At 42.4% G+C, this 27940-nt stretch overlaps 1 protein-coding gene across 1 annotated transcript; it reads right to left on the minus strand.

Moving 5' to 3' along the window:
• On the minus strand, positions 1–27855 carry LOC310782981 (allantoicase-like; the record flags this gene model as incomplete). Its single annotated transcript, XM_083643753.1, has 11 exons — positions 1–150; positions 3611–3729; positions 13147–13255; positions 13469–13542; positions 19368–19523; positions 22148–22280; positions 23516–23595; positions 24275–24394; positions 24746–24833; positions 25628–25678; positions 27769–27855. The coding sequence occupies 11 exons, from the start codon at positions 27853–27855 to the stop codon at positions 1–3; spliced, it is 1167 nt and encodes a 388-aa protein (XP_083499879.1).
• Between the last annotated feature and the right edge of the window lie 85 nt (positions 27856–27940).

The following is a 27940-nucleotide window of genomic DNA, read 5'->3' on the forward strand; positions in this document are numbered from 1 at the left end:
TCACAGTTTGGCGGCCGGTGCGGGGCGTCCCCACAACCTCAGCCGGCTCACTCCTCCGTCCGGAGCGATGATAAGCCGGACGTGACTGATTGCTCCGCCCCCCACCGCAAGCTCCGCCCCCCCGAACTGATGACTGTGGTGAGGAGAGAGCTGCAGAGAGAAAAGACAGATGTTTCATCTAGTGTTGACCTTTAAAACCTTAAAACAAGTGAAATAACCAAACGGCAACCTCTGTCTTGGAAAAATGAAGCCAACACGGAAGTACCAACAACTGCAGGTCCTCAAATAGCCACTTGAGGTTGGCTGCAAAAGTAGGTCCATCCCCATAGACACCAATGTTAAAATGCTCTGTTTTACAGCATACAGTAAGCTAGAAAAGTGCACTCAGTAGAGGGGAGATCTCCGCCAGGCACTACTACACCTACACATGTCACCAGGCACCTACACCAGGCACTGCTACACCTACACATGGCACCAGGCACCTACACCAGGCACTGCTACACCTACACATGGCACCAGGCACTGCTACAGCTACACATGGCACCAGGCACCTACACCAAGCACTGCTACACCTACACATGGCCAAACAGAAACTCAACTGTGAAAGGAACCGCTCGCCGATAACAAGGCTAAACCGCCACATTGTTTAATTGAGTTGGGCATGCGGCCAAGAGTGAACGGCAAGTATCGTGCTTATAGCCTGTCTTACAGTAGCTTCATATATTGTATAAATTACAATACAAATTTAAGTCAATGGGAAAATGACCCTACTTCTCACTTGATTTATGACCTTAGTAAACACTTTCCTAATGAGTTTGTCTCAATCACTTGTTTCAAGTCTTCTTCAATACAGCCTGATGTTCATTTAGTCAATTATGATCCCATTTAGAGTCAATAGATGATAAAGCAGACTATGCTTTGGGGCATGAATCATGATTGACAGGTCATCTGTCCAGTGATCATGCTGATCATCCTGTTTCTCCATCACTACTTTCACTTTCTCCATATGTTGGTCGGCTGGAGAGAGTGGTTCACGTCACCCGGCGATTTTCTGAAAAGTTGAACATTTCTCATTTTTTCTAAAATGCTCTGGTCTGAGGGCCCTCCCCCCCCCCCCCTGGTGGTTGAGGGGAGGGGGACATTGGCTGCAGCGCTTTTCAGGAACAGTTGCCAGTTGTGCACCTTGTGGCCGTTTTCTATTGTCTTTAATGAGAAAAGGGCACCGGTGCTCAGACAAAAACACTGTATGGACATTGAGCCTAAGGGTGTATTCACACCTGTAGGTCGTTTGCTTTGTTCCGATTCAGGTACTTAATTGATACAATTGTTGCATTTGTGCCTTGGTTCGTTTGTGTTCACACAGCCACAAATGAAACGGTCCAAATAGTATTGTCAAACTTCCTGGATTGGCCAGCAGACACGCTGATAGGCTAATAGCCTCTCGGGATGGACAAAATAATTCCCAGAGATTTTCCTATATGATTATAAAAATGCGTTTTGTTAGACCTACATTTTAGGCTATGTCGGGCGTCCGAGAGAGAGAGAGAGAGAGAGAGAGAGAGAGAGAGAGATAAAGAAAGAAAGAAAGAGGGAGGGATCGGGAGAGAGAGAGAGGGAGAAAGTTCTTTATTTATTTATTAATGTATGCTATGTAGGCTATGTAAGCCTATGTATTTATTTAGCCTATTTAGGCTATTGGGAATTTGGAGATAGAAGATCAAAGACCCTCGCAAATTCTGCTATTAGGCTATCACGGAGATGAGGATTAGCCGAGACATAGGCTATATGAACACCTGTCCTGTCAGGAATAAAATATTAATACATAATTTAATAATAACGGACATTTCGAGGAAGACATGCAATCAGTCTGATTGTCTGATTGAACCAGACAATCTTATCACAAAGAAGGCTGGCTCTGATTACCACGATTTGTTTTAATTTATTGAATGGAGACCAGAGAGAGCGAGAGAGAGGGAGAGAGAGGGCGCGCACACTTACAGGCAAAATCCGTAGAGATTCAACACATTAACGTTGCTTCCCATGGTCCGAGGTAAGTTGATTGAGTTCAAACTGCTGATGATCCAAAAATCCCCCAAAGTTTATCGATGCAAGTCACAAGTCGCCAAAACAGGATCTGAAAGATGTTGTTTTTAAACGATAAAAATGTTCGTTCTTCAGGCCATTACGCACAGCGCAGCTGACTACGGCAGCTGGTTTATCCAAAAATGCGCACCGTTTACTGCTGTTGTGGCGGATCGAGGTCGGCTCACGTTCTCACCACAAACGAACCGCACCAGAGTTCGTTTGGAAGCGGACCGAGACCACCCTTTCTTGGCGATCTCGGTCCGCTTGTTTTGTCCCGCATCCGAGTGCGATTGCTGTGTTCACACTCCCCCAAACGAACCGCACCAAGGGGGAAAATGCTCTCTGTTTCGGAACAACTGCTCCAAACGAGATAGGTGTGAAAACAAATCGTGGTAATCAGAGCCAGCCTTCTTTGTGATAAGATTGTCTGGTTCAATCAGACAATCAGACTGATTGCATGTCTTCCTCGAAATGTCCGTTATTATTAAATTATGTATTAATATTTTATTCCTGACAGGACAGGTGTTCATATAGCCTATGTCTCGGCTAATCCTCATCTCCGTGATAGCCTAATAGCAGAATTTGCGAGGGTCTTTGATCTTCTATCTCCAAATTCCCAATAGCCTAAATAGGCTAAATAAATACATAGGCTTACATAGCCTACATAGCATATTTTATTTTATTTATTCGTTTATTTGTCAGGGACAATGCAAGAATCATTGTAACAAGTTACAAGAACATGAAACATATGCGATGCATATAGGATATCTAGCCAAGGCTAATTTGCAATCCCTGTCCCTGGGTAGGCTTTTCTAATAAAAAACATAATCTAAACAAAGTGCAAACATAAAAATTGTGACACGATCATACAAAATTTACAGTAAAATTATGCTACTACATCATACAAGATTTACAGTAGAATTACACCACTACATCAGTAATCAATGGTCGCAGGTTTGATTTTGCTTCAGCCAGTGTTTCACCTTTTCATTAAAGCTTTTCAGATTAGTTTGCATTTTTATTTCTGTTGGTTATGAGGCATTGCATTGTTGCATTGTTATTTCTGTTTCATACATTAATAAATAAATAAAGAACTTTCTCCCTCTCTCTCTCTCCCGATCCCTCCCTCTTTCTTTCTTTCTTTATCTCTCTCTCACTCTCTCTCTCTCTCTCTCTCTCTCTCTCTCTCTCTCTCTCTCTCTCTCTCTCTCTCTCTCTCTCTCGGACGCCCGACATAGCCTAAAATGTAGGTCTAACAAAACGCATTTTTATAATCATATAGGAAAATCTCTGGGAATTATTTTGTCCATCCCGAGAGGCTATTAGCCTATCAGCGTGTCTGCTGGCCAATCCAGGAAGTTTGACAATACTATTTGGACCGTTTCATTTGTGGCTGTGTGAACACAAACGAACCAAGGCACAAATGCAACAATTGTATCAATTAAGTACCTGAATCGGAACAAAGCAAACGACCTACAGGTGTGAATACACCCTAAGAGTGTATCTCTCAAATTCAGTGACATACTTTCTGAGGAGGTAGGAGGAGCCGCCATTTCCCAGAAGTCCATCTGTTCCTGATGCAGCGTGCTTCTTCCTCAGGGGTCAAAGTGCACGCTTCGATCCTGCAGGAGTCCGGGAAGTTTCCTGGACGGAAACAAATGACATGGAACCAGGAAATAATATTGGAGCTGACTGAGCACCTGTTTCTTCACATTAAGACTATATTTCCAATCAGCCCCGTTCCTCATGCCCCCACCCTCCTTGTTTTTTCCCCCCAAGGATGATTCGGAGATGACTTGCCTAACTCTGCCTCTGATTGGCTTCCCCAAACACCCTAACCAATCATCATTGCTCATGCCTAAACCCAACCTCCTCATGCCCAGAGTCATTGAAGAGAGAGTTGGGCCAACGGCAGTCCAAAATGCTTGATCATCATGTGACTCGCGTAGCTCCATTCTAGCATCAACCATAGTTCCAAGGATAGTTCCAAGAAGTAGGCTACATTGCAGCTATTTGAAAGCATAAAGTAATGCTGATAATATACAATTGTATTCCTGCTGGGACGTCTTGGAAAGCACTTTTAAAGATGTCAAATAATATTTTGCATTCATTTTTAAAACAGGATATGGAAGGTTTGCTTTTTTTCCACTTGCATTTGTGGATATGAAATCTACCCATAATGATGATTATATTTACCGTGTTTTGGAGGATGCTTACTGTCATGCTCAGAGATGGGCGAAAATACATCAAAAAGTATTTTGATACAAATTACAAATACTTGCTCAAAAAATGTATCACAATACAAATACAAAATACTGGTCTGAAAAATGTAGGCTATTTGAAATACAAATACGTATTTTGTATTTTGAAAATACATGAAAATACATTTTATAAAAACTGATAAAGAACTGCAACAATTAGTCAATGAATCGATTCATTGCCAAATATTACATTCATTTCCTATTTTGATGATCTATTAACTCATTGAGTGCCAAGGACGAGTATGTTCGTCAATTCGTTTAGTAACGTAGAGTGCCAAGGACGAGTATGTTCGTCAATTGCGTTTTTTGACGGTGGGACGTGGATCAAAGCCAGATCCATCTCCTGTGAAAGTATGGTGGATGTTGAATGTGTAAAAGCTATTTTGGGGGACCCATTAGGTGGCGACAGTGCTCTCCAGATTAGAGAAAGGCGAGGAAAAAAGAGAGAACTCATGTGGAAACGGAAATCGCATCGATATGCATGAAGCATAACGTTAGCTGTGCCTGTGAACAGCAGTCAATCTGCTGCCACAATTGAGCCCCTCCGTCTCCGCTGCGATAGCCCCTCCATATGATTTAGTTGCCGACACCAGCGTCTTTCTGAAAAGTTACATTATTCTCAGCTGGGAGCCGGCGACAGGCTGTGAAAAAGCGGGGTGCAGCGCACTTTTCAGTGCAGAGCAAACGCAGAGCAAACGCACTCGCAGCAGAGCCCCAGAGACACTCCCACGGAGGAGGAGGAGGAGGGGGGTGGGGCACGCAGGGCACTACAGCATACAACCATTGACAGTAAACACAGACCCAGGCAGCAGGCTCGATCACAGAGACAGGCAAACAAGCTAGAATATCTGATGCCCACCAGCAGTAAATCAAGACCAGCAAGAAGGTGTAGGGTCTGCGCACGCAGGGGCCAGCGCTGCTGGTTGCAGCTAAAAAATATTATTTGGCCAAACAAAATTCCTTTGTTTTCACTGTTTTATTGAAGGAAATTATTTTTGAGGTGTCATTACATCAGAAAATATTAGCTTCAGAGTCAATGATGTGCTTGAAATGCTTCCTTTCACAAAAGGCTGAATATCTCAGATTCTAAATTGAAACGTGTGTTTTTGCTGAAATCAACCTATCTTCTCCGGCTGATAACTAAAGAACGGAAAATGATATCAATAAACTTTTTTTTGCAGATGATAGAAGAGAGTCTCATCGTTCTTTGTGCGTGTTCGGTGTTTACATAGTAATATCACACAATATTCTGTGGGCCTCGAGAAATCACTGAAAATGCTCTGAAACTCTGGCACTGGGAGCGTCCGTTCTCCAAAAGTGGCTGGCACTCAATGAGTTAATCATTTTGAGCCATTTCTTTAAAGGGGCCATATTATGCATTTCTTAATTTTGTATCATATATATGTTGTTACAATCTTGGATGGTCATACTAAACATGGGCTAAGCTTCAAATAAATAGGTGAAAGTGTTTTAATGTTACCCTCATGAACCCCCCTCCCTCACATGAAGTCTCGTAGACGAGAGCACATGGATTTGTGCGAGAACATAGTTCTAGTGACGTCAGGTTACCATGGTGATGACAAGCCTAGCCCGGGCCGACAGTGCGCGCGCGCCATAGCCTTCACCCGTCCCCCCTGCCCCTCCCTTCCCTGTTCTGACTGCTCCAGTACACTGCCGAATTGTCAACCTAACCGTGTCACCAGGCGCTCTCCAACCTGGCTGTCTACAACAGTAGTCTCATGGAATAACCGATTTCAGACCGCAAAAACAAGGAGACGACTTGGAAGTGAGCCAGGATGTAGGACTGAAGTGGTAAGTTCTGAAAATATGTGTCTCATTCCAGCATCGGTTCTACCTAGCAGCTAGGAAGCGCTAACGTTACTTACCGCCGGCTGGGTAACGTTAGCACTTGCTATTAGCCTAGCAGCACAGCTGCCTTTCATAGACATGAACAACCGATGAATGACGAAGGCACACATTTTCAGAACTTGTAACGTTAGTCCAACTTGCTGACTTCTCCAAGTCCTCATTTTGGTTTGGTCCGTGTAGCCTTTGCTAGGAGAGGCACACTATAGTCACAAGCATTTGGGAAGTTAGCTAACTAGCTACATTAGCTGTTGTGTTGTGGCTTGAATGCGACAACAATAGTGTGAAGCTCCCCGGGCAGGGCGGGGAGCTGTAAAACAATTATATAAACGAGCAAGGGATTGTCAAAATGAATTTGACCATCGATAACAAATGTGACTTGGGCGTAACAAGCAAGGCTATCAATTGATATATCAACATCCCCCTAGCTATCTACAGCTCCGCTCGGCCCGGGCTGTGCCGGGACATTTCCTTCGGCGGCTGGCCGAGCAGGGCATCACGTACCGCGGCCAAACACAAAAACTCCTCGCGCTGCCCTCCTGGAGTATTTTCCGGAGGGTGGGGGTTCAGGGACAGGACCTAAAACAGAGCGTTTCAGACAGAGGCTGAACTGAAGGGGGCAGTGAGAGCCAGTACAAGATAAACTGAGTTTTTTCAACTATGAATGATGCAATAAGTTACTCTACTGGAGGCCAACAATAAAATAATAATACATTATATTAGCAAAATATGGGCCCTTTAAGGAAAAATGTCCTAATTCTCTGATTCCAGCTTCTCAATTGTGAAAGTGTCTGGTTTCTTTAGATGGTAAATCTAGTCCTCTGTGGCAGTATTCTCCTTTGTGTACCCTCTAACTGTGTTAGAGTCTAGAGCCACTTCTTAACATGCAGTGGAATCCGTATTATAACCCGCTCCTAGCCGGTTGGCCTGCGTGTTAAACAACAATTAGCCGGCCTACGCGCACTCCCGCGAGTCCGTATCATATTCATCTCGGTCGCCGGTGTAGCATCCGGATTATTTTTATTTATTTTTTATTTATTTATTTATTTCAGGGACAGTGCAACATTAATGAACATGTTCATGTAAATGTGCCGGATTATAGCCTTAGCTAATTTCCATCCGCAGTCCCTCGACAGGTGAGGTACAGAAAAGTTTAAAAGAAGAAATAAGAAAATTAGTGCATACGTAGGGCATTCATAGACATACAGCAATGTAAATGACACATACATACACATAGGGTAAGCACAAACAACACAACACAAATGAAACAAAAACAGGGAACATTAGGGATATTAACCAAGGTGGACACAGGACTTTCAAGGACATACAAAAACAACACATAAAACAAAAAGGTTTAAATGTGATCGCAGGTTTGATTTGATCTGAGCCATGACTTTAACAGCCCCTTAAAGGTGTGAAAGCTGCTACTCTCTCTGACTGACAGTGGTAGGCTATTCCATAGTTTGCTGCCCCCATAGGACAAAATATTTTGTCCGATAGAGGACCGTCTCAGAGGTAGTTCACAGTCGCCTCTCGACGAGCTTCGCGTGATGTTCTGGGTAGCTCTCCGTTTGATAAAGCATTCTAAAGGAGGTGGTGCTAGCCCATGAAGAACCTTATAAATCATACAAGCAATTTTAAATTTTCTATAATTGTCGAAGCTGAGGAGCTTAAACTTTAGAAGTATATTGCAATGGTGGTAAGATATAGGTTTCTTATCCAAAATTTTCAGGGCCTTTTTATATAGAGACTCGATGGACTTCAAGGTGGTTGCTCCTGAGAAGGACCAGCTCGTGAGGCAGTAGTCTATATGTGAAAAAATCATTGAGTGAAGAAAGGTTAGGGCCGCACTGTCAGTCAGAGATGCTCTAATCTGCCTAAAATTGCAGAGATTGAATTTTAGAGTGTTCGATACCCTTTTAATATGACTCTTGAAGGAGAGTGTGGAGTCCAAAGTGAGCCCAAGATACTTAAATTCATCCACAGTTTCTATCTCCACCCCTCCCACAAGGATGTTAAGATGTGGGTTTAAGATGGGTTTTTTCGAGAAAACCATAGCCACTGTTTTTTTGGTGTTTAATGCAAGATAAGATTTTTCGAGCCAGACCTGAATTTGAGTCATGGCTACAGAGAGGGTGTTAGAGGCTTCTTCCATAGTTTTGGATGGAGTGAAGATTACTGCGTCATCTGCGTACATTAAGGTGTTCATACTAGGGCATACATCTGGTAAATCATTAATATAAAGTGAAAATAATATAGGTGCAAAAATGGAACCCTGAGGCAGTCCTGTAGTACATTCTATATAGGGAGATTGAACACCCTTTACCATTACACACTGTTTTCTATCTGAGAGATAGGATTTCATCCACAAGATGGCTGTCGTGGAGAAGTTAAAGTGGGAAAGTTTAGCTAGAAGGGCTTCATGATTGACAGTATCGAATGCTCTTCTGAGGTCTAGAAATACACAGGACACAAATTTATATTTGTCTAAAAAGCACTTTGTCTTTTCCAAAAAAAGTAAGGTGGCAGACTCTGTTGAGTGATGAGAGCGAAAACCAAATTGCATAGGATGTAGGGGCTTGTGACTATTATTTAAATGATTAATTAATTGATTAGTTATAAATTTTTCTATTACTTTGGAAAATATGGGTAGTATACTAATGGGTCTATAATTTTTGGGGTCCGTTTTATGACCAGATTTGTGTATGGGGCTTACTATGGCTAGCTTCCAAGCTGCCGGAAAGACAGAGTGCTTAATAGACAAATTGATCAAATGCGTAATAGGGCAAATCAGGTTATCTCCATATATTTTCAAAAAGTTACAGTCGAGACCATAGTCGTCTCTAGCTTTAGAGTTATTCAAGTTGCCAATAATTTTGGCTGTTTCAGCTTCAGTGATTTCTTTAAAGGAAAAAATAGGATGCGTGTCATTTATTGGACAATAGGAGTCTTGATTAGAGGGGGGGGAAAGCTGGGCTATCTCCTGAATAGACTCTACGAAGAAGGAGTTCATCTCTGTCGCAACGGTGACAGGGTTGTCAACCAGTTGACCATTTATAATTAATTCAAGGTCATTTGAGTTCTTTTTATTTATTCTACCAGTTAGTTTATTTATATTTTGCCAGACTTTCTTCCCATTTCCTTTAGCATTTGAGATCTGAGTCATAAAGAAGTTGGCTTTCAGCTTCCGCATTGTTTGTGTAACCTTGTTTCTCATTGAGGTGAAATTTTGCCTGTCTATTATTAATCCAGTTTGTAAAGATTTTTTCAGGAGTAGATCCCTGGCCTTCATTAATTTTAGGCAGTCACTATTGATCCATGGCAGATTGTCTTTCCTTCTTCTCTGGCTCCCTCTAATGGAGAAGGTATCAATAATTTCCTTGACTTTTGCTATGAGATATTTTGCATTGATATTTACATCATCACAAGACAACAGATCAGCCCAGGATAATTATTTTAGGGCAGATTCAACATGTTGATGTTGACTTTTAGGGATTATGCTAAAGCTTGGGGTTTTTTTCGTTTTATCTACGGGTGAAATTACGGGGCATTTTTTGTTAAGTTTTCTATAAAAAAGAATTATATTATGGTCTGAGAGACCGGTCAAGAAGTTTAACGTTTTATGAATTCTGTCTGGTTTATTTGTAAATAGAAGGTCAATTCTGGTTCTGGTCAAGTTTGTGATTCTAGTCGGCTGTTCTATAAGTTGGGTGAAGTTGTGATAGTCAGTGATTTTTTTTAGGTTTTTTCTATAATTTTTTTCATCCCAGTTTACGTTCAGGTCGCCTAATAAAATTAATTCCTTTTTGTGGTCACACATATTGAGCATAGCTTTAAGGTCGTCATAGAAGTTAGCTTTTGCAGAGGATTTTCTGTAAATACAAATGACTGTAAAAGTCATTTCTGCAGATAGTGTGATGTTTACCCCAATGCATTCAATGTTAGTAGCATTTGGCCATTCAATCTGGCTACATTTCAGGTGATCTTTAACATAGAGGAGGACACCTCCGCCTCTCCCCTCATCCCTATCTTTTCTAAAAACATTAAAGCCAGGCATTGTTATGGCGGCTTCCGGAGAGGATCGGGATAGCCACGTTTCAGATAAACCTAGGATATCGATGTTGGAGTCATTTAGTAGATGTTCTAGTTGTTCTCTCTTCGGGATCATACTTCGAATGTTAATATGACCCCCAAGTAGGCCTGACTTCTTACTTTGTGGGTGCCATATTTCTTTGGCCTGGTTAAGTGTTCGAAAAAGTCTAAAAGTACGTTGTTTTTTAAAAGCTGGGTTTCTGTTACTAACCCTAATGTCACCTTGGTAGGTTCTTGCTGTTACTGGGTTCGTCAGTGTTCGCTGGTGTTCGTCCGTAGAGACCGGGTGGCCGATCATAGGCCGCGGGGGCCCAGCCCGCAACCGTGTTGTGGCGGCCCCCACAACACGGGGCCGCCACAACACGGTTGCAATTAGCGCAAAAGCAGCTGCTGTTTAACTCTGGCAGCTCATGATCCTGATCATGTAGGCTAGCTGTTATGTGGGCGGGTGGTGGCACTTCACGTTCACGTAGTTTATTAATTAATGAATCGTTCGGGCAATCGCTTATATCAACGAATATAACGAGCAAACTCACGGTTTCCTCAAGTGCTGCAAAAACGGCTTGAATTGTTTGGTAGAGGGATCCCAACGCGCTTCAGCTATGCAGGCAGACAGGCAGGTCCGGTGCATCAGGAGGGACGCTTACTGCTGCGCTGCTTGCTTGCTCCCATGTCAGAAAAAGCCTAACTTTTGTGGGGAGAAATACATTGAAAACTAGTCAGATATGACTTGAATGCCACTTGTAAAATAAATCACCCACAGTGATTGACGACGGTCCGACCACTATTTTGACTGGGCGGCTTTATGTAGCCTAACAAAGGCGGAATCGCTCATTTTTGGCACATTGCCACCCCTCGTGGTCGGAATGGACTCCGTTAAAACGGCATGTTTTTGAATGGAGTTTGGTTAAAGATTCGCTAAAGCTGTTTCCTATCACATTTCTTGTTATCGATACATGCTAACCCAGTTGTTTCTAAACAAAGACCCCTCATGTTTAAAAAGGTAAAACCGGAAGACATCCTGCTCTGGCTAGCCAGAGATGATCCAGACTTCATGTTTAAAAGCCACTTAACACACTACAGTTCTTCCATTTCAGTTGTTTTTCAGCACAACTTATTTCTCCTTCACTTCAGCTGTTAATTGCTTTCTGTGAGGGCTCTTGAGTTACAGGTAGCATTTCTACATGTTACAGTAACCTCACGTTTTGGAGCTTTGACCATGTTTAGCCATAGATATGAGATCTGTTATGAATGTTATGTTATGATAGTAGGTCCCCTATAAACAACTTCACATCACATCCACCATGTCAGTAAATTGTCATATATAGCCTAGTCTTTATTTAACATGCTGCACACAGAAATACAGCAACATTATTTATTCCACCACAAAAGGTTACTTTTCAGGAACATGTAACCATGGTGCCACAGTATGGCATTCATGGTGAGGGGAACTTAATCCTGTGGCTAATGTATGGAAACAGGGAGGTTGTCAGCTTTGTAACAGTATATTTATTTATCCACTTTGTAGAGCTGAATTGGGCATGGAGGTGTTTTTTTAATATTAGTTGTGTCTCTCTAATATGATGGCTTGCATGCAGTAAACAGTTTGACTTGCAGATAGGGCAGTGTTTGTCTTAGCATGATGCAATAGGCTCATCTAACCATCACATTTAGTACTTTATCTCTGGGGGAATTTCCACAAACACGAGGCTTCAGTACTAGTCAGACTTTCTGTCCTGTTTGAGTTAGACTTCCTGTCCATTTCAACAGAGGATAAATGTTACAGACCAGTCGCTCAAACACCTTCATGACAGTTAAATCAACAGGCTTGTAATCATTCAGGCATCAGGCTGTAGCATTAGACTTCTACTCTATCAGCCTGGTGTAATGTGGCACTCTGTCGGGTTCATCACAGCTTTAATCAGAGGGTCAGGGGGACTCATGGTTCTGCACCCCGCTAAAGCTCAGAACCAAACATCCTTTTGTTATTGTTGTTGTTTTGCTTTGTTTTGTTGAATTAGCGTTAGCTGTGTCTCTCTAATATGATACACTGGTTTGCATGCAGTAAACACTTTCATTTGTAGATAGGGCAGTGTTTGCCTTAGCATGCAATATCTAATCATCACGTGATGATGATTATCTCTGGGGAAATTCCCCCAGAGATAAAGTACAAAATTTTAGTACTTTATCTCTGGGGGAATTTCCACCAACATGACGCTTCAGTAGGTTCCCACCCTACTCTGCCTCTGATTTGTGGTTGAGATTGTTCTGAGGCCAATCAGAGGAGTAGAAGTGACATCTCACATTGCGTTTTTTTTTATTCCACAGTTTAAACCTTGTGTCAATGTTTAAAATGTGTCCATTTGAGAATAAAATGAAATAAAATGTATTTTATGTATTTAAAATACATAAAATACAAGATCTGAAAGTATTTTGATGCAAATTACATCTTATTTTTCTTGGTCCAGCCAAATACAAATGACAAAATACACAAATGTATTTAGTACGTATTTTAAATACATGTATTTAAAATACTGCTCATCTCTGGTCATGCTGGTGACTCTACATTAATGTCATGATGATTTATGTTGAACCTGAAAAACCTAGATTTTTTTTTGGGGGGGGGGGGGGGGGGGGTTCTCTCATGCATGTTCAAAACTGCCTGTACCTGCCTTCTTGTGTGTACTACTATGATACATAGTTTAAATAAGCAATTTGATACTTTCCAATCCAATCTTTGCTGAGCAAGAATTCTGTGCAAAAATATTTCAACGCCGGTCCTGAAAAGATGCCGGTCACATGTATGATTTGTTGTTTCCTGGTGAGAGTGATGTCATCCTACCTTTAAAGTGGAGCGTGTCGACCTCGACACGGCTGATGACTCCGGGCCGACCAAGCCGGAACACGGCCCACTCAGAGCCAAACAGCTGGAGGATGCCCCGCCCATCCGCCTGGGGAGGGAGGGGTTGACAGAGGAAGACGGGTTAGGCAATTTACATAATGAACACACACACACATAAATACACACGCACATACTGTACATAGCTACGTTTTTTTTAAGCAATATAAAACTAAACACTGTGTATGTGTGTGTGTGTGTGTGTGTGTGTGTGTGTGTGTGTGTGTGTATGTGTGTGTGTGTGTGTGTGTGTATGTGTGAGAACCTTCAGTTCCCTGGGTCTATCCAGTCTTCGAGCCGTTTCCCAGCCGTCGGCCATGTTGTCTGCTCTGCCCAGACCTGGAACAGAGCAACCAGAGCAGCTAGCAAACAGAAAAAAAACACAACTAGACTGTATAGAGCAACCAGAACAACCAGAAGAGACAGACAAGTAGCCTACTTAATTATATTATAAAGTGACAGGAGGTCTAATCTTTATTGTACATAATTATTTTGTATTTTCTGCTGGTTTATATGTGTTGTTGTGTTGGGTCATGTGATGACTTGGACTTGTGTCAGTATAACTGCTTGGGACTTGACTTTGACTTGTACATTAAAGACCTGAAAAGGTTTCTAAAGTCTTGACTTAGATTGAAAGTGATGAGATTTGTTCCAGGAGACGACTGAATTCAAGATTCAAGATTCAAGATTTTTATTGTCACTCCATGGTACAAATATCACGTGTGAAATTCTTGTGCTGTGGACTCCGTTTACAACATAGTACAAACGTAACAGAATTTAAATTCTGCTTTCTGAATTTGTATGGAATGATTGAATTTATTGAAGTTGAATTTGATGATGCCCTTACCAAGTTTTTATCTTATTAAAACCTATTGCATTGAAACGTCCTATAGATATTTCGTTTTCGTTAAGACGTTAACTTGATACTGGACTCTTGATTTTGGACAAATCCTATGAGCTGAGAATGATCCTGATGAGAAGTGAAGGGGAATACATAAGTTGTTGTTCACATTGTGAATCTATTTCAGTCTGTAGCCTAATTTCAGAGTGGTGCTTTGGTCCACTGCCAGTTTCAATGCTTAAAATGCTTAAAACACTGACGCCTGTCTGATCCACCTAATTAACTCATTAAGTGTTTAATCATTCACAGTAGGAGGCACAGATCGCTCATTCCAGCTCATCTTTTCAACAGAAACTGCTCACACACCACAGCAGCAGCCATGTTTGGGAAATCACATTATTTTTTAATTATAAATAGTATTAAAAATATATTGGGCTCTGGGTAATGCCTATAAGAATAATACAAGCAGAGTGATATCGGTGCTGTATCAGGGCTTGATGATGAGTAGAGGATCCTCCACACTGTATGTTAGAGATAGATGGATAAAGGAATGTAAATTAGAAATAACTGAAGATGATTGGTATAATATATGTTGTGTACAAACGACCACCAGCTCCAGGATGTGGAGAGAGTTTTGCTGGAAAAATATCATGAGGTTCTTTATTACTCCTGTTGTGCTCGCAGCAGCTGGTTTGGTTATGAAATATGATTATTAATAATTATGAATTATTAATATTAATACATTTATTAGATTTGACAGAAAATATTGTATTCTCTGTAAGATTCGGGGCACCACTGTAGTTAAGGCTACAGACTTGTCTAAAAGTCAAGTTATGACTTGTTTAGACACCAAACCAAATTGTCATATCAGTCTCATAATGATATAATGTACATTGTACAGTTGATTGAAGGGTCAAAGTTCGTAAGCTTCTGTCACAGATTTCCACAGATAAAATACCTCATGAATAACAACCAAGATTCATAGCATTATGTAATAAAAAGATTTAATAAATCACAATATCAATTGACATTAACACAATGATTAAAATATCAGTTCATCACATTTACTTTACAACTAATACTCTACCACATCTATAGCTAATACCTAATGTGAATAAACATTATCAATTGTGTGTGTGTGTGCGTGAGTTAAGTCTGCAGGTCAGAAGCAGGCTTGAATGTGTGTGTGTGTGTGTGTGTGTGTGTGTGTAAGTGGGTGTTAATTAGCATTTGTGTGTGTGTGTGTGTGTGTGTGTGTGTGTGTGTGTGTGTGTGTGTGTGGGTGTGGGTGTGTGTGAGAGAGAGAGGAGGAGGGAGGAGAAGGTGGAGTGTCTTATGTCACCCCAGGATTGGCTGAGGGGCGGTCTGATCGTGTTAAGACCGCCTCCTTTTCAAAATGGCGGTTTTGCCAATTTTGGTGGAGGATCGAGAGGGAGAGCGACGGGGAGAGAGAGAGGGAGCAGGGGAGAGAGAGAACACGCTGGTGGCCTCAAATTCTCACAGATCGCTAACAGTCACATACACGATAACCGTAATCAACATACAGTACATGATGGCATTTTAACCCCTAACTCTGCCCAGACCATTAAACCATGAATGAACTCTCACGTGGGTTCCACTCCGTTGAGCGGGATCCTGTTGGTTGGGGAGAGTTGTCCTACGCGCAGTAGGGAGGATGGCTTTGGTTTGTGGGAGCGATGGCCTGCAGCGCCGTTCACCCTGGCCTGGGGAAGCGTACAGCGGACGTCTGATGGGGGTTGATGATGCTGGGGGTTGACGTGCAGTCTCTCTGCTCGTTGAGTCGAGGGTCGTGCTGTGCTCTGTGGTCCTTCTTCTTGTTCCCCGGCACGTGCAGTGCGCTGAGAGGGTCGTTTCGTCAGGAAGTTTGGTCTACAGCTGGGCGTTGTGCCGGGCTGGGGCAAGTCTGGAAGCTTGGTCTACAGCTGGGCGTTGTGCCAGGCTGTGGCCAGTCGGGAAGCGTAAGGGGGTTTTTCCCTGCGACTTATAACGCTAAACCGACTTAAATTAAACTGAGATTAAGTAGAACTATCTCAGTTACGCATGCTATTTCTCGTGGGACTTACGGCTGGCCTTTCAGCCGATTTCTGCCTCTGGTGTTGCTGTCTGGTTGAGGCCTGGTTCCTCCTGAGGCCCTGGTCAGGCCTGCAGGCCTTGGTTTCTCCTTTGTTGCAGGGGTTGCAGAGAGCGGGGGAGGGGAGCCGGCTTCTCTGGCTCCTCCAGCCCCTTGGTTCATCAAGGTCTGACGGAATCAAGCTTACTTGAGACTCTCCTTAAAACTGCTTTCCCAACAGTTTTGTTGGAGATCACATATTAAAATGAGCATGCATGGTGGGCCAATCACAACGTTCGGTGAGTTGGGCTGTGCCCAGCCCACTTTGTGTTATTTGAGTGGGCTCAACCCATTCTGTAAGTTCAACTGAAAGGGTGTTGTCTTTCTGTTCACCTTTCGGTTGTGGGGGGCACTTGGTCTTTGAAGCTCAGGGAGGTGTTAAACGTCCTGGGGTTTGAGGGATAAAAAACAATGGCAAGCCCTTCGAGGCTCTGCATCCAGCTGTGCTGGTATCTGTAGGGTGTGACACAACCATTTGGTTCTCTCTGTCTTCACCCCGAATGTGAGGCCATATCCAAACACAGGCAATACACTCAAATGTCCCACATTCAAACATATAAGTAATACAGTACAGTCCATAATGTGTCGATCACAACATCCCCCCTCCTCGTCTGTGGACTGCGGTCGACCTGCGGTCCGCAGGCGAGGATGAAGGGCTGTACAGTCAGTTTGTGGTAACTTTTGGTCACCATGTCCATCTGTTCTGTGGGATCAAAGTGTCATACTCAGGCAGTTCATAGTTCATCATCGGTTCAGGTTTGGTTCTGGGCAGACTTAGCTTCTGGGCAGATTCCTAACCATACCTAGACTCATTACCATATAGACAATACGACCTTCAGGTCACAGGCACAACATCATTTCAAAATCAACAGGGTGAACCGGGGAGGACAGGAGAAGAGAAGGAGGGGGAGAGAGAGAGAGTGAAAGGGTGTGACTTTGATGTGTGCTGCGTTCCAGCAGTGTTGTGCTATGTGTCTATGTGTCTATATGTAGCTATGTGCCAAGCTTTGTCATCTCCTGGGAGGGCCTCTGGTGGTTTGAAGGCCCACCCTGCCCATCAGGCGTCTGGCGCCCGTTCGGATGTCTGATTGGGTGGAGCGCCTAGTGCGCTGAGGAGGCTCACACCCTGCGGTGCGACCTTGATGTCTATTTGGGCAGTAACTACCCCCATCGGCTCGGTTCTGCCGAACCGGGTGGTCTGGCCTGCGTTGTGAGCGTGTGCGTGGTACCGTCTCTGGGTCCGCACACACTCGGTGGGTGGGTTGAACCTGGCCATTTCTGCTTTTTGCTTCGGTTTCCACCTCCCACGCTATTGAGGCGGTTTTGAGGACCGTGCGCATGCTTCGGTCATACCAACGTGCGTCTAGGGCTACGGATGGGCGCACCGAGTCATGCAGACCATCTAGGTAAAGTTCCTTGAGACGTGACACGTCTCCTTGATCCGGGCCATTTCTACCTTGATTATAAATTATCTTCAACCGTCTGAAGTAATCTCTAGGATGTTCCTGGTAGCTCTGTTCGACGTGTAAGGCCGCGTTCCTCCCCACCGCTGGCGACTGGGTAAGGATGTACTCTTCGCCCAAGGCTTCGCGAAGCTTGTCAAAGTCATCTCTGATATGGGAAGGTTGCGTTTGGATAAACGCACGCACATGCTTTGAGCTCGTGTTCCATATTAGTTGCGCTTTCTCTCGCAGGCTCTGCATTAGGTATTAGCTATAGATGTGATAGATTATTCGTTGTAAAGTAAATGTGATGAACTGATATTTTAATCATTATGTTAATGTCAATTGATATTGTGATTTATTAAATATTTTTCTTACATAATGCTATGAATCTTGGTTGTTATTCATGAGGTATTTTATCTGTGGAAATCTGTGACAGAAGCTTACGAACTTTGACCCTTCGATTAACTGTACAATGTACATTATATCATTATGAGACTGATATGACAATTTGGTTTGGTGTCTAAACTAGTCATAACTTGACTTTTAGACAGGTCTGTAGCCTTAACTACAGTGGTGCCCCGAATCTTACAGAGAATACAATATTTTCTGTCAAATCTAATACATTTATGAATATTAATAATTCATAATTATTAATAATCATATTTCATAACCAAACCAGCTCCTGCGAGCACAACACTCCCAAGACAAAAAGTAAATTTTCTGAAGCACCTCATATGTGTTGGAGGCTTTGTGGGGAGAGAAATATAGATCACGCTCATGTTTTCTGGGAATGTAAGAAAATTAGGAAATATTGGGAAGAAATATGGGTGGAATTGAAAGCAATATTGGGATACGAGGTACCTAACACGTGTGAGGTGCTTTATCTAGGTAACTTAACCAACGAAAATGTACAACGGGAGGATCAGTATTTGGTTAAAGTTTTGCTAGCAGCAACCAAGAAGGCAATCACAAGGAGATGGTATAAGGAAGAACCACCCACCCACATTCATTGGACGGAAATAGTAGAGGAGATTTTCTAAATGGAAAGACTTGCACACATCCTGAGAATTCAAAAGACACAATTTGAAATAAAATGGGACAAATGGACAACTTACAAGGAAACCCCTCCTCACAGAGACACCACCCTAACCACTGAAAGAAGACCTGAAGCAGTATATGAACCACAGAATGTATTCACAGTGACATAAGTGAATAACACAGTGAATAACACTGACACACCCAACGCTCGTTTTTTGTTTTTGTTTGATTATTGTTTGTTTTGTATGTGACTAAATGTGCATAAATCAATACAAATTTAAGTTAAAAAAATATATATATTTATAAAATATATAGAATATTACTATTCCTATTCATTATCCTTCATTTAATCTTAATAACATTGCTTTTTTTTGCTTAATAATAACAATAAAGCACACAATAAAAATTATGGTTCAATAATAATTTAAACATGCCTTGAAATTAAATAAAATTAAATAAATTAAATGTAATCATAAAATAAACATCATTACATAATTGTTACAGTATTACAGATATGTTATTTTACTTTTCTTCTTATTGATAATAATAATATAATCACCATCATCACCACCATCATCATTATCATAATAATAATAATAATAATTCAGTACAGAATTAAATAGCAATGTATGTTCAATATTAGGCTACTACCACTCTTAATGATTCAGGCTGCAGCTAATTAACATTCATAACACAGAGTGCGTCCTACCAATCATGTTGCGTGGATGTCCAAAGTGGGCGTCGCTGTAACCCAGGCAGACACCCCCATTGGTCAGAGCCAGCAGGTCGACGTCCTGGTGGGCGGGGACAGACGACCAGTCCCTCTGCCCGACACCATACACCCGCAGCCTGGCGATCCCTCCGTCTGACACACAGGAGAAGATTTGAAGATAATACTCTCTGTTTACATGTTTATTCAAAGGCACCAACACTTAAAATGATAAAGAGCACAAAATGACAAGAGAATAGCAGAAACAAGACAGCAGCAGATGCTGCCTTCAAATGCTGTCAGAAATATTGTAAAATAGGTATAGTGTGTTTGAACGACCTAATAAAGTGGTAAAAACAGCTAAATATTTTTTTGTTCAGTGATCGCTGCAGTCTTTTGGCTTCAGAACACTTGTATTCTGCTGTTTGCAGTGATTAATAGTTGTTTCTTTTTGCACTTCAAAGAAACAGTCTATTTCAGTTTTTTTGTAGAAGGCTGTGATGAAGCAGTGCTCGCCCGCTCGCTAACTGCCTGAAACCACTAGTTTCAACTGACATGAGAGGGAGGATATAGTGACAACATTTTCATTTTTGTGTGAATTATTCCTTTACAATCTTCCCATAGACCAGTGATTCTCAACACTTTTCCTCAAGGAGCCCCCTGATCTAGTCCACACAGTGGCGTGCCGTCCATTAGGCGAACTAGGCAAATGCTAAGGGCGCTTGAGCCGTTAGGGGCGCCAGAGAGGGTAATTTTTTTTTTCTTTTTTTTTTTTTTTACAAATACTTTTTCATGCTAATATGCCTACTATTATTTTACAATAGTAGACAAAAATAAGAAGAACAACGTCTTAAGTCTTTAAATAATAGTGAAATCATTTTTCTAATTCTGGCTTTCTGGCTGCCCGGGCTGCAGCACTTTCACCATGGTCCCTAATCCATACCACCCCACCCCCTGCGCGGCCGCGCCCCCTTCTACCTGCTCGGAGCTTTTTCCCAGAGTGGGGGAAGGGAGCTGGAAGGTGGGTGCTGAGGGTGCTGCAGCACCCCCTGGTGGCAAGAAATGGATTTTTGAAATTGTTGGATTTATACCACCAACAAGATGCATTAAAAAACAGTGTGTGCTTCCCAGCTCTAATCTTATTTCATACGCTCTCTCTTCAAAAGTGTTTGATTTTCATCATAATCTGGTTTTCCATAATAATAATAATAATAATAATAATAAGTTCAGTGTTTATGCCTGTGTTTCTGTCTGTTGTAGTGTAAAACGACTAAAGGGAGAGCAGGTGCTTACATGAAAGTGAGTGAGAAAAGGAGAAGATACTGAATAATGACATCACAACAGTATAATCCTAATGTTAATTTAAAATTAAATATTCTTCTAAATATGGATGAAAGTCCAAAAAACATAAAATTTTCTTCGGCGCTGCCCTCGCGGGCAGCACCGAGAGACCCTTCCTTACAGCACCCCCTACCTAAAAGTACTTCCAGCGCCACTGGGGAAGGGCGATTCTGAGCCTGCACTGCAGTGCTGGATTAGCTGCGATATAATTTTTATTATATTTTCTTTGGGGGAGGGGGGAGGGGGGGGGCACCAGCAAAAATCTTGCCTAGGGCACCAACTTGGTCAGGCACGCCACTGAGTCCACAGAGCCACAGACCCCCATTTGATGAGATTGTTGTGTTTGGGGCTCATACCTCCATGGTTTAGAATGTTTTTATTTGTATTTTTATAACACTAGGCATCTCGCGCATGCTCGATGCCTAGGCTCGGCCTTGCCTATTGGTGTGTGTGCAGGTGTGTATGTGTGTGCTCCACCCTATAACATCACTGATCAGTCTTTGCCTCCTTGTGTGTGTGTGTGTGTGTGTGTGTGTGTGTGACATCACTGATCAGTCTTGCTACAATGCCTCCTTGTGTGTGTGTGTGTGTGTGTGTGTGTGTGTGTGTGTGTGTGTGTGTGCGTGCACACTTATGACATCACTTTTGACATCATCGCTGATGACATCATCACTGATGACATCACTGATGACATCATATCATTAACTAATTAGCTGTGGCCAGACACAGAACTTGAAACATCGCCCACATACTCAATTTTATATACTAGCAATCTTGCACGCTTGATTCCTAGGCTTGCCCGCCGTGCGGGCTCGTGGCCTCAGGTCATCTGCACGGGTGCCCACGGGTGCACACTTCCTGAAAGTTTCAGCCCGATCGCACGTAAAACGGCATAGCCGTGCCCGGACAAAATTCTGCCCACACGCACACACTTCTCATTCTTATTATAGGATAGATAACCGATGTGAACGACCAGAAAATAACTTTTAATCGCTGCGTTTCACCGGTCGGTTTTGTGCCACTCACTCGACCACACAAACACGCTCTGTCTGTCTTGCTCGCATTGGATGGGGGAGGGGGCGTGTGCAGTTTGTTTGCAAACAGCAAGCTGGAGTCAGGGAAGAGATGCATAGTATGCCTTTAACTTGTCAATGAAATAATGATGAAGTTTAACACTTCATCAATTTGCTGGGGACCCCCTGAAACCCCCTCAAGGACTCCTGGTTGTCCCCGGACCCCCCGTTGAGAACCACTGCATGCCATAGACAACCAATAATACTACAGATCAATTCTACAGTAAGAAATATGTGATCTATCAAAATAGCAAACTGCCAAACTGCTTCACACACATCAGATCGAGTGGAGCTGTGTGTGTGTGTGTGTGTGTGTGTGTGTGTGTGTGTGTGTGTGTGTGTGTGTGTCTGTCTGTCTGTCTGTACCTGGGTGCATGTTGAGACGCAGGTGTGTCACCCTGTGGGGGAAGCTGACCTGGAAGTAGTTGTGACAGCAGTCTGAGTATCCAGGCTGCAGCTCAGACACAGGCACCAGCTCCGCCCATGGCTCTGAACACAGCTGTCAATCAAACAGGACATCACACACACCAGCTGTCAATCAAACATGACATCATCACACACCAGCTGTCAATCAAACAAACAGCACATCAGGAAAATACGGGCACCGGCATCTTTATGGCATGGAAATAAATGCATTCCTTATGTTCTACCACACATTCTGGGGCAAGAAGTCAAATCTTTATTTCTAAGTCACCTGGACTATTAGCTCACCTGTATGGTCATCTGCATCAAAGAACTGAGGAAACTACAAATTGTCCAGAACAGAGCCGCCAGACTCGTTTTACATCGCCCCATAAGAACAAACACAGACAATATGCAGCGTAAACTCTCATGGTTAGCAGTTGAGAACAGGCTTCGGCAACAGTTTTTACACCACCAAACCAGAATTCATTCATAGTCAAATCGTCAGATGCAGAAATGTCCATAGTCATTTCACTAGAACAGCAGGTGACAACCAAATCATGTTACCTCATCCAAAATCAAACGCCTTGAAAAAGACTATCTATCTATCGTTCCGTCAGTCACTGGAATAGCTGCCCCCTTCACATACGTCAATCAAACAATAAGTCCTCTTTCAAATACCATGCAGATTATCAATAGTCCAGTTTTGGTCATGTGCAATTTCAGGTTTTCCATGTATTCACAAGTTTATGTACATAGTGTACTGCTCCTAGTACAATAGCCAAATCAAAGTGCAAATGTGTTATATATTACACATATATGATGTTTATGTATCTGATGAATAATGTGAACATTACACAATGTGATGTTGTATATATATAATGCTTCATATGATGTCTTGTATTTTGGACGCAGCTGGTGCTACAAGCATCAGCTAATGAGGATCCTTTTTTAAATAAAATAAATTAAATCACACAGCAGCTGTCAATCAAACAGCCCGTCACACACAGCAGCTGTCAATCAAACAGCCCATCACACACAGCAGCTGTCAATCAAACACACAGCAGGTGTCGATGATCTCTGAGATACTTTATTGGCATCAGGTAACTCAGAGATCATTGATTCCCTGTGTGTGTGTGTGTGTGTGTGTGTGTGTGTGTGTGTCTATCAATCAGACCAATACTACTAGTATTACTACTGCTACACCAATGACTACTACTACTAGTAGTAGTAGTACTAGTGCCAGCAGCACCACAACTACTACATTCCTACTACTGATTACAAACCCAGCAGAATAAGAGTGACCTCGACCAGTCGACCTGACACTGTTACCTTGGCAACAGCAGCCAGCTGACTGTCAGAGGCAGCCATGCCGGTTCGGTCTCCCTCCAGGGAGAGGGAGGGGGGCACATCTGGTCAGGGGAGGGAGGAGATTATCAGATGAGAGTAATATCAATATCATAGTTCAATATCAACAATCAACAAGGTTATTATAGTTAACTAAACAAAACTTTAAAAGCTAGGCGTGAAAAACGTTAACTTTGTTAACTGAAACAAAAAGCTAGACTTAAGATATATACTGTATATATATATATATATATATATATATATATATATATATATATATATATATATATATATATATAAAGGTCTGCAGCAACTATAATAAAACTAACTGAATCAATATTGTGTAGGAAACTTAACTAAAATAAAAATAAAAATTGCAGAAAATATGCAAAAAAACAACAACAACAACAACAACAACAACACTCAAACTAAACATTTTTCAACAATAAAATCTAAAGGGAAAGGAGCAAACCCACTCTGGAAACTGAAACTCAACTGAATTGAAATGAAAAACGAAGTCAAAACAAAAACTAATGAAAAATATCAGTATCAGTATACTGTAGTACTGATATTAAAGTATAATGTTCAGTGTTGGTACTACAGTATCTGCAGTTGTTTCTTCATGTCTGGTTGCGTTTCTTCTTTAGTGGTGTCTGTGTGTGTGTGTGTGTGTGTGTGTGTGTGTGTGTGTGTGTGTGTGTGTGTGTGTGTGTGTGTGTGTGTGTGTGTCCGAATGTAGTGTACCCAGACAGGCGGCCTGGACAGACACATGGGGCGAGTGGTTTCCTGTGAAGAAGGAAGTGTCGATGTCCAGGCCGTGGATAAGACCGCTGACGCCCAGCTGCACCACGCACCAGTCATGACCTTCAAAACAACATCACATCCATGTCATGACCTTCAAAGCAACATCACATCCATGTCATGACCTTCAAAACAACATCACATCCATGTCATGACCTTCAAAGCAACATCACATCCATGTCATGACCTTCAAAACAACATCACATCCATGTCATGACCTTCAAAGCAACATCACATCCATGTCATGACCTTCAAAACAACATCACATCCATGTCATGACCTTCAAAGCAACATCACATCCATGTCATGACCTTCAAAACAACATCACATCCATGTCATGACCTTCAAAGCAACATCACATTTGTGTCATGAGAAAGAACAGTAGATTGTTTGAATAGGCTGCCGGTAACAAACCAGGGATTCTTTTTCTTCTGGTCTCCCATCCATCCATCCACTTCCCAAACTCAGTGAAGGCAGAGGAGATGAACTGAGGAGGCTCTCTCTGTAGAGACAGACAGACAGATAGACAGGCAGACAGGCAGACAGACAGACAGACAGACAGACAGACAGACAGACAGACAGGCAGACAGACAGACAGGCAGGCAGACAGACAGACAGAAAGGACTACAGGTGAGGACTCTGCAGGTTCTCTATCCACACTACAGGACGGTCAGGATGCTGGTTCTACTGTAACTGCAGCCCAGTCGCCAGATAAAAATGTCGGCATTGTACGTTTTTAGAATCCAAAGAAATGTAACATAATGGACATTTCTGAACTAAAATACGTAGCATGTTTACATTTCTAGATATTTGAATAATTAACGTTATAGGCGGTGACCTCCAGATGTAATGGCAGTCTGAGGTTTAAGTAGGTCAAAGACATGGCACAGAGTAGGGGCAGATTTGGCGGGCCCATTATAGCGTTCCCCACTTGTAACTTTCTCATCATGAGGGACCATCAAGAGACCCCAACCCAAACCATAACCATACGCAACCAAGTAGTTTTAGTTGCCTGATCCCAAACATTTTACTTGCCTAAACGCAATATGTTTTACTTGCCTAAACTTAGCAGTGATTGGAGCCGTGGCTCCCGCTGCGAGTCATGGTAGCCACGGCTCCCACACTTCACAACTCGCTGCGCCCAGCTGGGAGAAGTAACCAGGAAGAGCCGGTGTCTGTGCAGGAGGACTGAATTGTCCTTATTTCACATTTTGGTGGAAGGGAATGAGAACATTTCCATGGATTCTATAATGTCGACATTTAATCCTGCCGATTGGCTTGGTAGCTGTGTTTCACCTTCAGCAGGTTTGCAGCAGGAGCGAACCATTCATCTGTAGCAAAGATAACCTGCAAGGAAGAGAGAACAGAGAGAACAGGTGAGCGACCATCCATGGTGTGACTGACAGAAGATGACTACACACAACTGCCAAAACAGCAGACGTGTAGTTCGCTCGGAAGAAAATAGTTCCGACATGCAAGCTGCTGCTAGCTAGGTGCAGCTAGCAGCTATTTGGTAAAAAAAAATATATATATATATTATTTACTTATTATATTTGGACACTTTGAGCACCACTACAAAAATTGGGCATAACACGTTTTCCCTTCACACTCTACTGCAGTGGAAACCTAGGGGCACCAGTGTTTGACAACTATGATAAACGTGTGTATGATATCGGGGGGGGGGTTCTATCTATCAACATTTTTAGATATTTGAGAAAAATAGTTCCTATCAAAAAGAACACAACTATTGACAGCAATATTTTTGCAAAAATATTGAACTATCTATTTAACTCTCTTTAACATCTTGTGTGACTCCATCCATTCAACTCATCTAATAATACATATATACATGAACAGGCACTGCATGTTCTCTCTGCAATATGGTAGAACCCCCTGGGGGCCACGGTCAGCATCGCAGGCCCTGTCACAGGGAACTCCAAAGTGGCGTTCCGGAAAGCCTCCCTAGGACAAACAGCCCTCTCTGTACAGGGGGTCAACATGTGGAACTCACTGCTCACACACATTCAACAGGATCGATCGTAGCTGGGAGCATTTTAACACCAATCTAAAGTTGGTGAAGAACAACTACCTTTGTTCCCATAATCAGCTGTGTTCTGGGTTTGCGGGTTATGATCTATACAATGCTTTTCCTTTGATTGTTTGTGTTGCCCCATGATTGACTGATTGACTGATTGACTGAATGATCTGTACGATTTTATGATATCTTTGTCTATCTTTACTCTATATTTTAAGGCCGTTTACTTTACTTTGCTTTTATCAGTGCTTTGAATAACATGTAGGGACGGGCATTGCAAATGATCAGAGGCTGCAAATGCTGGGATACATGTCATCAGAAGTTGAGAAATGTTATATGTTGTGTATCTGTCCCTATATAAACAAATACAATGAAATTAAGAACTGGACACTGCTGTTAATGATAGTGTTTGCTTATACAGTACATATACTCTGTGTGTGTGTGTGTGTGTGTGTGTGTGTGTGTGTGTGTGTGTGTGTGTGTGTGTGTGTGTGTTATGACTCATTGTGTAATAGTGGGTCAGGTGTTATAGTATGCATTGTCAAGTACTATGCTGACCAATGTCTGTCTGTTTTTTTTACTGCATGTCTAACCTTATTTATAGATGCATTCAAACTGTGCATTTTACATTGCTGTTACAACAATGTAAAATATGCTGCCTGGAGAATGTACTTTTCAAGCTCCCTTAGGGTTTTCAGGTGATTGATTCTCCTTCACATTCACTTGCTAATTAATATATCGTATCCTTTTCTTTTACATTTGTATTCACCTTATGTTCAGACCTTACAGTGGGCCAAATTCTTCCGGGTCCTTTTAACACTTCCGGCGGTCACGGCGCAAAATAAGAGAGTTGTTTTTGGAGCGGACAGTGAAGGGGGTAAAATAAAGAACGTAGCCTACTACTTTGAGCCGGTACACAGCAAGCAAGCGGAGTATCCACTGTTAGCCAGGTCAGATAACGTTATCGTCGACAATGACGAGCACTTTCTTGTAAAACATACCTGGACTCCAACAAAGAAAGCTTCAGATAGTTTTCTCTCCTCCGAGTTGCGCTCGAGCCACTAACGTCAATAAGACCCGCAGACGTTAACGTAATTCCCTGGAATGCGAGACTTAACGAGCCAATTACATGGCGTTGCATTCTTAGACATTGCCGTTTGCTTTTATTTGGTATGTTACATACAATTGGCTAAATTATTAGTTAATTCAGAGTTAGATGATATTGGAGCAGCCAGCCATTTTATATTATTTTATTTTATTTTTAGCCGGAAGTTTTGATACGGCGACACAACCGTGTCAAATGGGCGTGGCTACATAAGGTGAATAGCCTATGTGTAAATAACGAAACTAAACGAAGCCGTATGAGCCCATGCAGTGGCCGTACTACGACTCTGTGACTCACCTTCCCCCCGACCGCCTCACAGGCCAGATCGTTACACTGCAGGAAGTCTGGCTCTGCTGTCTGAGCAGCAGCTCTCCTCTCTGCCATGTTTCTGTTTCAGCTCAATCTGCTTCTGCTTCTGCTGGACTTCAGTGAGGTCCAGCTCGGCTGCAGCGGCCTGCGTCCGTCCGTC

The sequence above is a fragment of the Poromitra crassiceps genome (assembly GCF_964638095.1).
Source record: "Poromitra crassiceps genome assembly, chromosome: 9".
NCBI classification, from domain to species: Eukaryota; Metazoa; Chordata; class Actinopteri; order Beryciformes; family Melamphaidae; genus Poromitra; species Poromitra crassiceps.